This window comes from Pygoscelis adeliae, unplaced genomic scaffold (assembly GCF_000699105.1).
Source record: "Pygoscelis adeliae isolate BGI_AS28 unplaced genomic scaffold, ASM69910v1 Scaffold839, whole genome shotgun sequence".
NCBI lineage: Eukaryota > Metazoa > Chordata > Aves > Sphenisciformes > Spheniscidae > Pygoscelis > Pygoscelis adeliae.
This window is the reverse complement of record NW_008825555.1, coordinates 403,570-421,943: the sequence shown is the minus strand read 5'-3', so window position 1 is coordinate 421,943 and position 18,374 is coordinate 403,570. Positions and strand designations below refer to the sequence as shown.

The 18,374-nt window shown below is 40.5% G+C and overlaps 1 protein-coding gene across 1 annotated transcript in view; it reads right to left on the bottom strand.

The window, feature by feature from the left end:
- Nucleotides 1-9,019: 9,019 nt before the first annotated feature.
- Nucleotides 9,020-18,374, bottom strand: part of RRAS2 (related RAS viral (r-ras) oncogene homolog 2) — a 13,555-nt gene continuing 4,200 nt past the window's right edge. The window contains exons 4-5 of the mRNA XM_009332233.1: nucleotides 10,938-11,056; nucleotides 9,020-10,463 (exon numbers count right to left, since the gene is read on the bottom strand). Of these exons, the coding sequence (XP_009330508.1) occupies nucleotides 10,376-10,463; nucleotides 10,938-11,056 (207 nt within the window). The 3' untranslated portion in view covers nucleotides 9,020-10,375. The remainder of the gene's footprint in view (nucleotides 10,464-10,937; nucleotides 11,057-18,374) is intronic.

Sequence of the window (18,374 nt, the reverse complement as noted above, 5' to 3'; positions counted from 1 at the left end):
CCGAGTAATATGAAGATTCAAATAGTAGTTACTAAGGGATTGCTCTGATGCTTCAAGTGGGAAACAGGTGTGTATTCTCTATTTGCACATCCAGAGCCCTCCAAAGACATTAGAAATAACACTACTGGGAAGAAGTCATCACACAGCAGCTCCTGGCAGCAACGATGAAGCCCAGACCTTAGGACTTGGCAGTGACAGATGCCTTCCCAGACACCTTACAAAACCAACAAAACGTGGTATTAGGCTCTGGCAGATGTTGATAGCATCATGAAGTTGGCTACTGTAATGAGGATTTGAATGATCTCAAGCTGGTTGTTCAAGAGAAAGATAAACAGGAAAGGTCTCACTGCCTTTTAATTACAAAAGAAGATCAAGAAGTTAAGACGACTAGTTCATAAAGGCAACTGGAGTAGAGAGGTAAGCAGTGTCAGTGTCCAACTTGCACATTAGGAATCCACAAGACAAGGAAAAAAGTACCAATATTCAGAATTCATGAGGTATTCTCCCTCCTATTTCCCAGAAATACAACTGGCCGAATGGATATTTTAAAAGTGGGATTCAGGAGGAACAGAAAGGTACAGCAAGCACACAGTACTTCACAAAACCTTGAAAAGGCAGCCCTCAGAATGACCGAAAGTCAGCCTTTCAAATGAGAGGGACCACCGTGTAAGTAGAAGTATCAGTTAACATTGCCAGTATGGTATTTTATACTTGCATTAAAGCACTTGATTATTTTGTAAATAATAAAAAATCAGCTCGAGACACAGAATGGCTTAGTCACATGAGGAAAGAGATAGGACAGAATGCCTCTTACGGTGAGACAAAAAGCCAGCAGTTCAGGAACATGACATTCTTCCGAGAGGCAATGAAGGATGGGCAGACTTTTCAGTTTGCAGGAGAAATATTAGAGTACACATGAACTTTTACTGTTTAAAAGTCACAGTAGGTGTTGCCTGAAAGTTGCAGCGGGAAGGAGAAAAGCATTAGAACTTTGTTTCACTTTCAAAGGTCAGCACTGCGTTCGAGAGATTTCCCCGCTCCTCAGGGAAATGCCAGGACTGGTGCCTAGACAAGAGGGACTACATTTTTCTCATGCTAATAGTAATCCTCATTTAGATGTATTATTTAGCTGAGCACAAAATGTTTATACATAAATTTGACTGCAAATTGTACATTACTAATGATAAACAAATATTACTTCTTTTGTCTTGTCTCCTGTATTTGTACCGTATTTTCATTAACATGTATTTAACGTTTTAGATTGCAAGTATCCTTCCTGCTTTTCACATGAATTTCTTCAGAACCACTATTTATAAATCATTGTTTTCTCCCTAGCTACTGACCATCTGGATTTTACAGAGTTCACAGAACAAAATACTCTGAAATAGCACTGACACATGGCCCCATTTAATTATAGATAGAAACATAGAATAGTTTGGGTTGGAAGGGACCTCTAAATGTCATCTAGTCCAAGCCCCCTGCAATAAGCAGGGACATCTTCAACTAGAGCAGGTCACTCAGAGCCCCGTCCAACCTGACCTTGAATGTTTCCAGGGATGGGGCATCCACCACCTCTCTGGGCAACCTGTGCCAGTGCTTCACCACCCTCAGCGTAAAACATTTCTTCCTTATATCTAGTCTAAATCCCTACTTATTAAGATGACTGGAGCTGCACTTGTGACTTTTCGACACCGTTCAGACCTATATCCACTTTTGTGACCAAGCTCATTTTTCTCCTAACACATTTTAGCACATTACCTAAATATCCTAGCACATTAGCTATGAGAAAAGATAGTGTCTTTATTTTCTTACATTCCAGATTCAGAAGAGATGGGAACCGAATCTCAGGATGAAGTCTGACCTTGCGCTATGAGTAAAGTGCTGATTTGCTTGCTTTTACTGTAACCTCTGTCTTTTACTGAGAGGCAGGAAGGCAAGGGAGGGACGAAATATTCTCAGCACATGATATTTCAGTCTGCTTCTACTGACTTCACTGTGGAGCCGTAAGAGTATAAAAATCAATAGAAGAGAAGATACAACTCCAGCCTGCTAAGCCTCCCTTCACTAAGTAGCAATTAGATTTTTTCCAATTACACTATTAAATGCCTGGGTACATATACAAAAATTGTACACATACTGGACTCTGGTCTTTGTTTTAAATTATTCCATTCACCGTGATAGAAGCAGTACAGCAAAAATTTGTTTTGCAAAAGTGATAAAATTCTGATTTGGTAAGGCTAACAAGCATAAAGTCTCAGAGCTGATGATTCCCAACTGGGTAAGCCAGTCTCCATACACCTTCCTTGTAAATTAAGAAAACGTTCAATCAAGACATTCAGCAAAACTCAAATGCTACAACATTGTGAAGGCAAAGGAGTGGTGAAAAAGTATCTAAGACCTAAGCCACTTAACTGTCGATACGCTAAAAATCAACACTTTTAATTAAAACCACATTTAATTTTTTAACACTTTTTAACACTTTTAAACAACTGAAAACAGTACAGATCACACGTCACTTACTTGAAACCAAAACTGTAAGAATTACCAAATGCGTGAATAGACATGTTCTATGCAATCTGTATTTCAAATACTTTTAAAAAGCAGAAGCGCATTTCAAAAGGCCAATGTTCAAAGACACAATAGCTGGCACCAATACAGACAGGTGTTTTTCCAAGTTTGGTATCTCCCTGCTTATTGTGCACAGATGAGTTGACAGCTGCCTTACAGGGTCAGCCCAATAGAACAGAATATTTCAGTCGGAAGGGACCTACAACGATCATCTGGGCACAACAACCCCTTTAGATCAGCCCTCTGTCTCCAGCCACGGCACCAGGAGATGCTGTTTAAGGACAGCAAACAAGTTGGGCTGCTATTTGTGGCATGATCCTCTTTGTGATTCCCCATGTTCACAGCTACTGGATTATGGAAGAAATACTAATAGTCCCATTTTTTGGCTTTACCATACAACATTACAATGTTCACACTGAACATGTCAGACAAAGAAAGATTCCCACACAGATTTTGCAACCACAGACTACTGGCAAAATTGAGTAGTACAACAAAATCTGAACCCAGAAAAGATTTACTGTGGAACCAGTAGAAGATATGGGGAGTTTGAGACACAAACATACTTTCTACTCCAATGTTGAAAAGATTAAAATATAGTGTGAAAGATATCCGGGGGTGGGGGGGGAATCATTCTCAAAAAAACATGGGAGAATATTTTACCTTAAAGGAAAAAAACAGAGATGGCATCATGTTTTAAAGTAGCTAGATGAAGATTTGATAACAATGAACACGATATGCTAAATTCATACAGAAAAACAAAACATTCAGGAATTGCTTACTGTTACTTTGAAGAGATCTTTCCTACTTCTGGCAGATACCCATGAGGTTTATCTCTTTTTGCACACATGAACAATGCTTGCATAATTTGACATGCCAGTGAAGTCTCAAACTGAATTCTAGCATGTTTTGTAAAAGTAAAATCCCAGGGGCATCAAATAGGACAAATGAGTTTCACCTAGTTTATTTTTTTATTATTTTCAGCTAGTTTATTTATTTTTTTATTACATATATATGTTACTATAAAAATTACTGGATATGCAAATTAGCCAATCAATATTCGATCAGCTTTAACAGTTAAAATATGTCTCAGAGCCAATTCCAAGAAAGTAAGACTTTCTTTTTAGAGTCACTCTCAAAATAACAAACTAATCACTGACACGAAGTAAACACTCAATGAACATATAATAATACACTGTGAATGAGCAACCAGAACTTGAACAGTTCTAAATTTAAGCATAGTTACTGAAGACAGTTTACGGCTTGTCTCAACCACCACCACCACAGTGGTGCAGTCAGATTCTAAGTGAAGTAATGTTAAATTTTGTCAGCATGACAGTGAGAAACTTCAATGACAGACACATAATCCTTCAACACGGTAAGACTCCCCTCAGCAAATAAAGCCAATATTCCAGCATTATTAGCTTCCTGGATTCCAGCAACAACTCTGAAGAAAGTAGTTTTCATAGCCAATCTACATTTAATTTAAAGATTGCTATCTGTCCCTGACACAAGACCGGCCATACCGTGTCAGATCAAAGGTCCTGTGTGTCTGACAGTGACTGAAATCAAATGAGCAGGGAACAACAGAGCACATATATAGCAATACTTTCCCGAGATGCTCTCCTACCCTTATAACAACTAACCCTCCAATCAGAAGAGCCATCCCACCACGTATCCGTGATGCCAATAAGGTCGTAGCCCTGCAGGCGTGCGCACGTCTCTAACGCCTCTTGTTTATTCCCCATGCTATGTGCGTTTGCATAGAGGCATTTAAGTTGGCCCCCGATGAAGCTGTCTTACTGGCTGGGGGTCCTTTGTGCTGCTCTTCAGGCGCTCTCCTGCTGACCTGTGTTCCCTCTCCAGGCTCTGGGCATCTATTGCTGGCCCTGGCATCAAACTGGTAGGAGTGGGATGGATTGAGGTTCCCCTCCCCCAGCATCTCTAGTTTAAAGCCTTCTTCACCAGCTTGGCAAGCCTAAGACTGAAGATGCTCTTCCCCTTCTCTGCCAGATGGACCCTGTCAGCCCCCAGTAGACCAGGTTTCTCAAAGCGAGCCCCATGGTCTAAGTAGCCAACCCCCTGGCTGTGGCACCAGTCCCGTAACCATTTGTTGACTCGCCAGATTCGACTGGCCCTTTCAAATCCCTTCCCTTTGACTGTCAGGATTGATGAAAAAACTACCTAGGCTCCCACGTCCCTTACCGCCGCTCCCAGGGCTCTGAAGTCGTTTGATAGTCCTCAGACTGCTCCTGGCTGTGTCACTGGTGCCCACATGAAACAGCAGCAGCGGATAATATCAGTGGACTATACAAGGCTTGGTAGCCTCTCAGTGACATCCCTGATGCGAGCCCCCAGTAAGCAGCACACCCCTCTAGAGAGTGCGTCCGGTCGGCAGATGGGTGCCTCCGTACCTCTCAGAAGAGAGTCGCCTACTACTATCACCCATCGCCTTTTCTTAGTGGTGCTGGTTGTTATACAGGGGGCAGATCAGGCTGCATTACTCAGCTCCATATCAAGATATATCCATATCCAGATCAACAGCTTTGTTATGGTTCTTGTAGTTCATTCCTACCCTGCTTTTAAAAATAAGAACTTTAACTCTGTACAAGGGTCTTGGTAAAAGCAGCACTTAAAAGCCCTTTAAATTCACATGTATGCCTACCAGTAGTGACATCTTGTGGCTGTCAACAAAATAATTCCCTGTGCATTTCACATTTATTGCAGACCCACTCTAGGGCCAGAGCAATCTGGTGGCAGCACCCCTCTAGCCCCACAGAGCCATAGGGAAGCCTTTTGGACACTCCACCCTTTAGAGGCAGCTGCAGGAGAGCACAGTGGGTGAGCACCGAGGGGCTGCTACAGCTTTGGTTGAACTTTCCATGGCCGTAGTTAGCAGTTTTCCCCTCCTTCTGCCTTCAGCCTTCACTTCACTCCACATGGCTCTTACTCACTGCTTTTTTTTAATCCCACCTTTCATCCCTTGCTTAGAGGGGGATTCCCTATGCAAGTCCACTGCCTTATAAATAATCACAACAAAGTACCAAGGCTGTTTTCCTCCTTCTTCATCACTCCTTGGTGATTTTTCCCATTTCCTACTGTTCCTCATACAGCCTGAACAAAAGCCTAGAAAGATCAAGAAAGTGGCCTAGACAGCCACAAAGTTTTAAGAACAAAAATTGATTCCTTTCAACCAAGTGTTCCTGTGGTCAGAGCTCTGAGAATATCTGAGCATCGAGACCATTCACAGCTTTTCTGGCCTTACAACACATGCCACACAACACAAGGATTAAGACCTTGAACATACTTCTACTTACCCCCACTTAAAACCCAGAGTCTGCCTCAAGCCTGCAATTTTAGCTCAGCTTTCCAACAGAACCAGGTAAGTATGGCAGAGAAGCCATATTTACACATGGTAAACACTGCATTTACCATTCGGGATGCTCTGACCAAGAGCCCATCTTAACAATTTTAAGCCTTTGGGTTTTGGCAAAGACTGCCGCCCCACAGCGGGTCAGCTGAGTAACGCAGGAACGCCACCATGCCCCTGCATTTCTAGCGTGAGTGTTTTTCTAAGTTCAGTTTGAGTATTTCTTTTATCATGGTTTTGGAACATGAGAGTAATCAACTTCCAAAATCTATGCCTAAATCAAGTGAACAAACGCATTCCCTGTTTAGCAGACTCCTGAGCTTTTCCAGGCAACAAACTTCGAAATACTAAGTGCAGATAACTTCTGGCAGCGCTTGGCTTGTGGTGACTGACTTCCAGAATATTCTGCTTGGAAAAAGCTCATTAACGCTTTGTAACGAGATTATGTGGCATGGCCCATCAGTGATGGCTACAGCTACGCCACGGGTGAAATGTTGTCATATAAACTGATGTCAGAAGAGTGTTATGCTAATATTTTTGTTTGAATCCAGACTTGAACTTTGTCAATGATGACTAACCACAAGGCCATGCATACATCAGTTTTCCTTGGCTTTAGCAGGTGTTAACTCCTTCCAAACATATTTTGCTTTATTAACCCTTTCACAACAGCTCATCTCAGTACATGCTCCTACACTGGGCTAGCCAGGCTTGCTTAGGGCATTTATCTGGTCGCCTCATACCAGTCAGCATAATGAGGAGGTGGCGGAGGAGCATTCCTTCTTCTGCAGGGAGAGGGAGGGCACTGCCAGGGTGCAGTGTGTCCTGCATGCTCCAAGACATTGCAAACATTATTAGAAAGACAAAAGGAAAAGAACTTTGACAGAAAAATCATCCACCTCATATTCCTACACAGCTCTGCAGTTTTACCACACTAGGTTAGTTTTAACCTGCAGCAGAAAGGCTGACTGGTTGCAGACACACAGTTCAGGCCGATGCCCAATGCAACAGGCTGGAAACAGACCAGGCAAGTAGTCCTACCTTCTGTTTTTCTCTTTTCTGCACAATCGAGGTAAATTTATAGTTGTCATCCATATCAGTGGCTCTACTTCCCCTGAACAGGCCACGTCACAAAAAATATATGATTTTAGAGGAGGTTATGTTCTACTTCTGGAAATTCTCCTCTTCACCTGTATATGTTAGTTAGCATGTGAGTACTGATGCAGAAGAGTTGCTAGGTCAGAGAAAGCAAATGCATTAACCAGAGCAGGCATAAGGAACTATGGTGTACTTACATGGAAGTAGTTCTTCCCCGATTCTGGACCACTCATAAAACTTCATCAATTGCATAGAAAGGCTTTTGCCTATGAGCAGAGGTCAATCCTGCTCATCCAGCGGAGTAGTAGGCTCAGTAGTGAGAGATTCCAGAAAGGCGAATGACTTTGTGCTTTGAAACAAAGATCCAGACCCTGCTCTGTGCTCTAGGAGGGGCAGGTCATATGTAGGTAAGCATCCCAAATTCCTTAACTGTGAATTTAAATGATTTATGGATGCGGCCTTGACCTGAAGTAACTACAAACATAAGTGACAAATCTTTAAAGCATTTCTTCTGCCAGGTAGAGTCATAAGAAACTCTGTCTCAGGTTGCCAGCTAAACTGCTATCCTGCAGCAAGGTGGCAATGTTGTAAATTCACAAATAATCTAAGGCGTATAGATTGGGGCTACTACTTTTGAGAAGATTGACAAGGTCACTATTGCACTTTACAAGCTCCACACTAGGGACAGAAGCGCCATTTTTCACCATTACCTTCAGGTACAACAATTAGAAAAGCAAATCATTGGAATACCTTAAGCTGTTTCGAACTCACAGCCACCTAGATCACCGTTACTAGCCAAAAAAAGTATTACTTTTCTAAATACTTACTTCAAGTCTGAAGAGTAGGATCAAAATGCCTGCATTTAACAGCTCTTTAAAGTGCCATGTATGAACCAGTCTCAAAAAGACATGAAGGTTTCCCTGCACATTCTCTCCAGCAGAAGCCTTAAGAACATATGCACAGGAATACACTGTCTTAATTAATAAACTTAGAGCAGACTTCCATAGCAGGAGCTGGTGGTCCCACTTCTGTTTAACTTGTTTGTGTAGTTTAGCATGTTTACAATGTGGCTTAACAGATGGGAGTAGGTTGCCTAGCGTCAACCACCTCAAAGCTATTCTGCTTTCCATTTGAGAAAAAGCAAGGGTGTGGTGCCCTCCACCTTCCCTAAGAATTAGAGTAACATATTAAAAGACCTACCTATGTAAGACTGCTATTTTAAAACCAATCTATCATGAGTGAAAGATTAAAAGGAAAAAACTGATGAAACTTGAAGATATTTGCACCTCACAGGTTTAGTCTCAACACACATGCTGTCATTTGTTGTCTTAACTCATTCTAATGCCACACAGTTAGTGACTTAACTCCAGAGAGCTTTACATATTTAAGGAAGCACATGGTGTTTGCTACAGGCTGTAATTCCTTACATTTGACTTGAAAAGTGTAATCCATCTCTCAAATGTACTTCTGCTGTAACTTCTTGTTTGAATCTTTTACACATTATTCATAAGCAGCCTTCCATCACCCAATAACTTTAAAGGGGAGTGGCGGGAGGGAAGCTATACCCACTCTCTCAAAACAGTGTTACACAACCTAATCTGAACTACATGAAAAACTTAAATTCCCCTGCTATGCATGGCACTAGTGTTACTTCTAGGTTTAATGCTTTGCTGCTGTAAAGGTAACTGGAACTTGTTTAAGCACTGTTTTCTCAGCAGACGTTTACAGATTTATAGCAGAGCACCTGACAGCGAGCATAGCCTGAAAACACAAGAATTGTTGATGGGACCACTGACTACATACTGCAAGTCAAAACAAACAACAGCTTTTATCACCTATCATTATTTAAATTGAAATGGCTTTTCTTTACTTCCAAACTTGAAGAAAGAAACGCACGCCTGCACAACCTATCACCCCCTCCTCCCCACCCCCAAAAAATTCAGGTTTTGGAAGAGAGTCAGAAAGAGGCAGTGTGCTTACCCCTGATAAATGGTTAGATCATCTTTAATTCTAGCACCTGAAGTTATACAAGGGTTTGCTTAATAATCAAGTTTCAAAGAACTGTTGGACACATTCAGTAAGGTGACAACTGTGCAATACCACTCAGTATTTCAATATCAGGGAACATACTCTTGAATTGTTTAAACACAATCCACAGAACTCAAAATTAAACAACCATCCACAGTTTAACTAAACAATCAGTTAAAAGTCTTACAGTTTAATAATTCACATAATGGTCAGTCTTTAGTAAGGGATACTGAAATTCATTAAAACACAACACTAGATTTTACTCTATGGGTGTGTTGGGCAGGCACATAATTGGCCATTCTTGGGTACAACCGGAAGAGTAAGAAGTTTACCACAGTTTGGCAAATCCCACATTTTGTCAGTTAAAAGTGAACTGTGAGAATTAAATACTCATCTTTACATATACACAAGTTATGCTGTGAAAGCATATTTGCTTACAAACATATAAAAATACTTGTTAACTAGTTTGATAAGAAAATAATGTATAAAAGTATATAGCAAAAACATTTAATCATCTCTGACAATGGAAAGATCAAATTCATTTTTATATCACATGAAACAAAAACAGCTACAATTTTAGTTTTCCTTAATCCCTTACCCAGAAATACAAAGGAAGACACAATTTGTTTCCAAACAAGTGACGTGAAATTTCTTAATAAGCTGAAATGCCTCAATCCAGAATGAGCTCAGGTATTTGGCCATATCCTAATAGTAGTAGTAATCATCCTGTAGCTGTTCTGGATTCATAAAATAAATACAGTAGACTGTTTTGGCCACTGAAATAAAACTGCAGCATAAATGAGACAATGAAATGCTGACAATGAAATTCAGTGTAGATTTCTTAAGGCTAGCTGAATACTCAAGTCTAATTTAACTGAGGGCAAAAAAAGCCAATCCACCCCTTTTTTTAAAAGTATTCTCTATACTTCAATATAGGTCTTTGTAATAGCTAGTGAAATGTCAGAAGTAAAAATAAATTAATTCACAAGAGACAACTTATGCATGACTTCAACACCTTGTCCTACACCGTTTTGTTTCATCTCTTTTGCGAATAAAACTCCACAAGGTGCAAGCTCTTAAGGGAGAGAAGAAAGGAACTGTGGTATTAGAGAAGCAGCCTTAGTGTTTTGTTTTGAAGTCTGCCCCAGGATGACCGAGTCTTCTTCAAGAACTATTCTGCCAGCTTCTTGGACTAAGGCTATTGTGGTGACCACTTTTAGGACATGCACATATAAGGCTAGACCAATACCAGAAGTAATGTAAAATGATGGAAAGAAAAAAATAATCTGGCAGTTGATAGCTTGGTTCTTGGGATTCTCAGAAAATAACACAATGGCAGCCTTTCTTGTCTTTCTCTTTCCGTGTTGGCTCTGGTGAAGGAGGGCACTCTTGTTCTTGAAATTTCCTGGAAATAGATATTTCAAGTTAAATTCATAGAACCATTTTCAGTTAAATAAAAATAAATACTGTATATAAAGTTACTGTTTTTACACTTTATAACTAGAGGATGGACTTACTTTTGACACTCAAACTACTGATTAGATGAGTGACAGGTTTTTTTGGGGTTGCCTTTTTTTTTTAAGAAACACCATTTTTTACAGAAGGCCAATCTCAGATTTAGTTTATCAGGCTTACTTACTGGGCGATCAATAAAATCTGAGAGACTAAGGTGAAGAAATTCTCTTTCAAATACATATTATATTCATGTAAACATTTTTTCCTAATACACAGTAATACTTCATAATGGAGAGCATTGGTCAAAGTTTACAGGTAACAGCAGGCAGGATTTTCTCAGTGAGATCCCACTACATTTCAATACATTTGCTGTACCTATCCATTAATGTAGGGACATTAATTATGTGGTCTCAAGTTATCATACCTTATAACTCTGACAAGTTCATGAAAAGCTTGGTCTACATTCAATCTGATTTTTGCTGAGGCTTCCATGTATGTTACTTTAAGTTGCCGTGCTAGCTGCTGACCCTCCTCTTGTGTCACCTGTAACAGACATCAATCATTAAGTTCAAGGCTTCCACAGGCACGTTCATATCGGTAGATATTGCAAATACATGTTAAGGATCTATTTCCCTCAAGCAATAATGCTTATTTGGCCACAGAATGGTTTCCACACTGTCCACATAATACAACTGGGAAACAAATCTACGTAATACATCTTTTCACATGCAAGTGAAGACTTTTTAAAAAAAGTTTCTGCAATAGACAAAGATTGATCCTATAAAGAATTTCCCTCACTGCAGCTGCCTCATCTTCATTTCTGCGTAACAAGACCAAATTTTCCTTCATAGGCAGACAAGAGTATGGTTCTCTCTCCTCCTCTCTCCTCCTCATAACCTCTCTCCTCCTCAGAGGAAGACTTTTAGTCAAAATATGCTGGATTATTAACAGAACTGTGAATACTATTGCTAAATTCACCCTCTCCCTATCCCAGCTACATCTAGAGAAAAAAAGTCAGATTACTACTTTTAAAACAAAAACTGATGTTTAGCTTCTGAGTCTTTATAAAAAGTCATTTTAAAAAAATTTTATGATGCAGCAAAATATTAATACAGCCAGTTTTAAACATAGCTTAAAATTACAAGATATCTAAAAATCCATGAAGCCTTCAGGCTATCCAGAGAGATGAAAGAAACCTTGTCTACCTCATGACTCCTTGGGACAACAGAGGAAAGGGAGATGAAGAGGAAAGAATGAGCATCATAAAGAGCTGGTATAAAATTTAAAGTGATGAAGCAGAAGGCAGGAAGCTAGTGGACCATTATAGGAAGGAGGAATAAACTGGTCACAGGGCAAAAACCAAAAGGAGATCACTGCATATTTTTGGATGAAGTACAAAGCAGCAAGGTCAGACAACAGAAGGCCACCCTGAGCAATGCAAGGCATGCGAGGCTTCAACAGGAAGGTCACCCACAGGGCCAGGGAAGAAAGGGCAGCTTTCAGTGATAAAAGGAAGTACAACAGATCTTGCCAAGACAATGGCTAGTGGAAGAAATGTCAAAGATTGCACTGCTTTCACAGAAAAATGTTAAACCAGCACATAGAGGACTGATATGATGAGGAAAAAAGAGTTTCTTTCTAATTTAGTTTTGAAAAGGCACTCGGATATTCACTTAGGTTAAGAAGCTACACAGAAATAGAAATAGATGGAAACAGAAAAGCATCATTGGGAGCGTTCACCGCAGTGCAAGATATAGAAGTACTTTTCAGCTTGCAAAATACTTTCATAACAGCTACACACAGTTTGAGAGCCTTTACGCACAGCATCTCAACACGTTTGATTCCTCTGTCCTTAGCACCCCCACTGGTATTATATTCATACATTTACTGCTGAATTGAGGGCTGTTCACACTAAACCCTCATGAAGCTCTACAAGGAGCCCCAGGCACCTTGTGCCATTAGCTGGAGTAACTCAGGATGCATCCACTGATCTCAAACACCCACGGAAACTCTACATTTATTTCAGCGTTACTGCCATCTGCTGAAGCCAAAAAAAAAAACCAAACAAAAAAACCAAACCAACCCCAAGATCAACTACTGGAACTGCATTTTTAACAGCAGAGCACAAAGTGAGAATGACTGCCACCCTTCAGTCCTCCCTTGGTGTCTGAAAACGGAATGATATTCAAGATTTTTGCTCCACCAGCTGGAACAAACCCACTTCTACCTTTCACCCCCAGATGTTGAAATTTCCTTATTCCAAAGCTTACGAAGGCTACATTTTAAGAAATATTCACAGTTGTCTTCTGGCATGTCAATGACACTGCAGAATCCCTGGAAGTTTGCATCAGGGCTTCCAGAACCTTTTATACATCTCTTAACTTTCTTTTGTCCGGTGAGTGAGGCAAAGTTTTTGCAAAGTTAACCCCCTTTACTTTTCTTCATCCCTGCACAGTCTACTGTAGGCCCAGAAAGTGAGAGGCTAAAATCTAATAAAAATAAATAACTAGGAAGGAATATGTAGTCCTGAGGAGAAACTGAACCCTGTCTTTAACCATGTACATAGTTACTACTTTCTTCATTATTGTATCTAAAGCAGGTACAAGTCAATTAGAGGTACAAGTCAAACTAACACTGTAATAAAGTTAAGCTACACTTCCCCAGTTTTCTGCATTTAAAAATACTATAGATGCAACATTAAAGCCCTTATTACATTTGTTAGAAGACCTGTAATTGCTTAATTCCATAATAATCTTTTTGTCAATCTTACAAGTATATTTTCAAGTAGCTTGTGGTCAGTTTTAGTGACCTCAAACAAAAAGTCAGTTTAAAAAAAAATACTTGGTTTTGGGCACGCTACAGAAGCATTTGCAGTGCCCAAGCTGTAAATTAGAGGCCAGAACATACCAGCTCCATTTTCATGGCTGAGGGAAATGTAGTCAGCACCATAGAAATACTTGAAAACAGAAATTAGTCTACGTCTTTTTATTCTCCCTTCTCAAGTACGACAACCCTGTGTCATGACAGACTTTTCAGTAAGTGTGATGAGAAAGCTTATTGAACATCACCAGCAAAATAAAAACTAAATCCTTTCTTCAAAGAACACTGTATTTTATTTTGACAGAAGTATAAAGAACTACAGGTTTTCTGGTAGCAACTGTGTGTGTGTCGGTTCTGCAGTGAAAATTTCTCAGTTTTGGTAAGCTTAAGGCTGAATACAAATGGGAATCACAATGCTCATCCCTTTGTTTTAGGATATTTTACTGTTTGTTTTCGGATGTCATTCATTCACATTGTTCAGACATTTGGTAAAAGTTTCTCAAATTAAACACCATTATAGAACATTAAGTGAGCAAGTCAAACCTGGAAAAGCTTATTCCCCAACTCCCTAAGTAACGTTCTTACTTGAAGTTTCCATTTGAGTATCTGCGCAAGAATCCTGTGAACATATCTCACATGGCCCTCCCCCTTCACTGTGGTATCTAAGAACTGTTAGATAGATACTTGTTTCTGAAGTTTCTAGTCTTTCCTCCACCTAAAGCAACTCTACAAGGCTGCCTAACCTAACACTGCATCTGTATTTTGCCTGGATACTTACACAGACTAAAGGTCACGTTACACTTGCATCAGCAGGTTATAGTTAAGTGCTTCCTCAAGTTTGAGAGGAATCCATTTCTACCTCCTTGTGGTCACCCTACAGTGCTCCCTGCACAGAAACACTGCCCATTCCTGCAGAGAGCTCAATCACTCCTGAAGAGTGGATCTTCATCCTGATTTTCTGCCTCACCAGCCCACCTGCAAGTGCTGCTAGTTCACACTTAGTGGCCTACCTTAATGCTTTCCTGTAGGGGTAGTTCACTGTCCACTAATTCTATTTTGTCCACATTCTCATATAAAAGGTCACTTTGGTACACACAAACTGTGGTTATGAAGCACTGACGCATATTCAAACAGACTGACTTGCTGTATTCAAATACTGCATCAGATGCCTGATTGCTAGTTATTTATAAAGCCCAAAATCAGGCAAGCCATGGGAAGACCTGAAGGTATGATCCACCTGTGAGATCACTGTATAGGGCCATAAAATCTACCACCTCAAGAAGTTACTGTCACACTTTCATGCAAGTTCACAATAGTTAAGAGAAAGGCCAAATGAAATGTTAATGAATTCGGGTAGGCCACCACCCAGGTCCCTGTACCCATCTACCCCCTGGAGTAAGCCATCTCGGGTCAAGCCATTTGTGAAGCAGCAAGTCTGCAAAACCAATGTTAACTGCTTGTTTGCTAGCATCTAGGCTGATGCTGATCATGGTCAAAGCACGAGGCTGCTTGCCTGGGATCATCAGCTTTGTTCATTATCTGTCTGTGCATAAACTGAAGTCACACGGACGTCTCTTTAAAACCTTGCTTTAAAGGTATCTAGCGACACAGATATCTTAGCACTAGGTCTTGTATTAGTTCAGTCACGATGCAAAAGCAGAAACTAGCATTTAATGAAACCCAAACACTTTGCTGTTGCAACTTGGATTTTCCTTGAAACCCTGCCATCTGGGGAATGATCAGACTTGACCCAGTTTAAGCTAGCAGTTATCTACAAAAAGTCATACATAGCCTGCACTGACAAGTCTACTCCTCTGTCAGCAGTCGTTATTACTAAAACATCTGGTGCTTTACTGAATTGTCTTACCATAGAAACATTCAGTGTTGTCTGAGTTGTACGGAATTAACCCATTTAAGAGAAAGACTGCTACACAGCATTTACTTAAAGGAAAGAGCAATGAGAGATGGTGCTTCAATTTTGGTTTCACAGCCACCAACCTGTGACTGATTGGGGAATCTGGAAACACTGGTAACTTTATTCCTTGTCATACAAGGACATTCTAAAGATTAATGCTTGCTCATACTCTAATAACTCATTTTTCTTTGTCAACCTAATGTGTAGATGTTGAGGACTTTGCCTCCCATACCACAAAGGCCACAAAATTACAAGAAGTCTGCTTAACTCTACTTATCTATACAGTTATTGCCGTAGCAAATTGCTACTCCAAACTTCCTCTTTCACCTCTCTTCTTCCAAAAACATCTGGGAGTTGATCCATAGTGTATTACAGCCATCACTATTTTAGACTACACCTTTGGTATGCTCCTAACACTTCATCAAGATCATACTATCATCTGTGCACTTCTGCTGTACAACCCAGTTCATGTATTTCCTGAGAAACAGTTGCCACCACAGAAGGATTATTAGTTACACATCATTTGCTTCCAAATTTATGGTATCATAATGATAGTACTATGTTCAACTACAAAATACAGTTACTTGCAGAAAGGTGTGGTCAGACCCTTGAGGGTGTGGTCAGACCCTTGAGACATCCAAAACTTTCGTACACATTTAACTCTTTTGGGCTCCAAGTGTGTTAATTCTATTGAGTATCATTTGCTGATCAAAGCACACACTAAATTTCGTGTCTTTAACTTAGTTTTACACTCTCAGGAGGCAGCATGTGTTCTCTATTATTTCACTGGGTTGCCTCCTGTCTTTCAGGAAAAGAAAGCAGATGCCTAGTACAAGCAGTTTTGCTCTAAAAACTCATACCCAGCTTCCTGAATTTATATAAACGCTACTTAAATTCTGAAGCTGAAAAATGTACATTTGTGATTAAATAAGTTGGAGAGCAAGACGACTTCTTCTAGAACTGCCAGATAAGAAAGTGGACCACAGTGCAACACTCTAGCCTGGCTGACCAGGTTTACAGAGTAACTCAAATGAGGTTTGACACACCAGCAGACTGAAAATGTAAAAATGCAGAGGACTAGCACTTCTCATGTTTTTGCCTGCAAGTTACAGCCTGGGGACGCCCCACAGTTCCCACTCACCCCAGCACTCCTAACTGAGGTGAGGGAGTACTCTCGCCTTTGCCCCAGACCTCCTATCGCGGCTGCCTGTGCAGCAAACCTGTGGCCAGAGCAGGATGACCTTGCTTGTCAGGCTGAAGTGTTTCCGTACTTGGGGAGATGTGGTGGCAGGACTAGTTTTCAGCCAGATCAGCAAGCTGGTCCAACTCACTGACTGGATGCCTGCATCAAGAGTTTACACAATGATGCAGAAACAACCCCACGGATGAAGCAGAGAGACTGGCTGCGTTTAACACCCAGCTGATAACATCTAACTGCTTGCTGCTGCCAAAAGGCAAGGTCTCACTTTCTTTCCCCCCACCCCCAACTCCTCCCTGCTCTGCTCCAAGCCACAGTCCCACCGCTTCTCACGCCTTGAGTGCTGGCACTCAATCTTTCTGCAAGCTGATTTAACTCACACAGGTCCCAGAAAGCCATTCCAGCTCATCTGTTTTTCTCCCCATCTAGAGAGATGATTCAACTCGAAGTGCTTCAAGTGAGAGCTAGGGCCAGCAAAGGAAAGAGCAGGAACATCAAGAGGGAGGGGAGCCTCTCCCTTCTGGGGACCGATTATGTCAGCTCAGCATCCCCAAACCATTCCTTCAGATTGACTTAAGGCCAACTGAAACACACCACGTGATGGGGAAGGGGCAGGGAAGAGTTAAGAACACATAACTAGCTATTTCAGCAAACCCAGAAGTGCTATTTCAGCTACATTAACAAAGGCTAAGCCCCAACTTATGATAGAAGTCACAAATCTACCAATTTGCATGTAAATTGTGTGAGTGATAGCACCAAAGTTATGCTTGTCAGCATCTAATCAATTAGGGCAATTAATGTAGCCATAAAAAGCAAAAGAAGCTTTTGGGGACATACGCTTTTATTTGTGTTCAGATGTAAGCAGCAAAGCTGCTAAGTTAAACAATTTGAACACAGCTGCTTTGAGCCCATCACCATCTGAAAAAGCAGCTAGGAATCAGGTACAGAGGGATTAGTAGGAGAACAGGTGACAGGCACCTCTTCCTTTAAGGGAGAAATAGATGCTGTGTAATAACACTAGGAGGGTGGAGGAGAGAGAACAAAGTTCATAATCCTGTAGATCCATTTCTAGAAATAGTTATCAACTACATTTGCAGGTATCCTCTGAGAACTGCAGCTGACAGCGATGATGTTACTTCCCTCCCAAAGCATCTGGATGTTTGTCCTTCAGCAACTACAGTTTGTAGAACAGTTCAGTTTCACCTACATGGTTTCCATGCCAACATTTGTGCATGAGATAAAGTACATTATGTTCCAGGACCTGCAAGGTTAAATTTGGGAATTTTGATGGGGACATGATGGTAACTGAAGAGTGAGAGTTTCACTTCTGTCTCAGGGACAGGCTGGTAATTCTGTGCATGTCTCAGTACATGAAGTTACTTCTGATGAGTTTGTGATCTACTTCTGTAAAAACTTCTTTTAAGACATTATCTTTCAGCATAGGTTTTAATTTTGTCATGACCTTTCTACTCAGATTCTGGGGTAAAGAGGCTGTGACAATCAAGGGGGCATACTCAACAGGAACTTTTTTGTACTGAGGTTTTATGTAGTATTCAAGAAATTCATTCGACAACAACTTACTAACCAACTAAACTCTTCCATGTAATTTGTTTTGAGCCTAATTTTTTCTTGTTCCAGCCACTGTTTTTTGACAGAGAAAAGATTTTATTTAGCAAAGAACAAAACCTATGTAAGCACTTGTGGACAGAAACTAAGTCATGTCCTGGTACACTAATCTGAGAATATCTTATTGTTTAAAGCTGTGTCTTCCTTGTGAAACTCTTAAAATAATTACAGCAGTTTTAGTAATATTTAGTTTACTCTCAGACAAAAATCAACCATGTGTTTGCTACCAAGCTTTAAGAGGCATCTTACTGTCTCAGGAGAAAATACTAAACTTCTGAAATAAGTTGCTGAAGAAGAATACA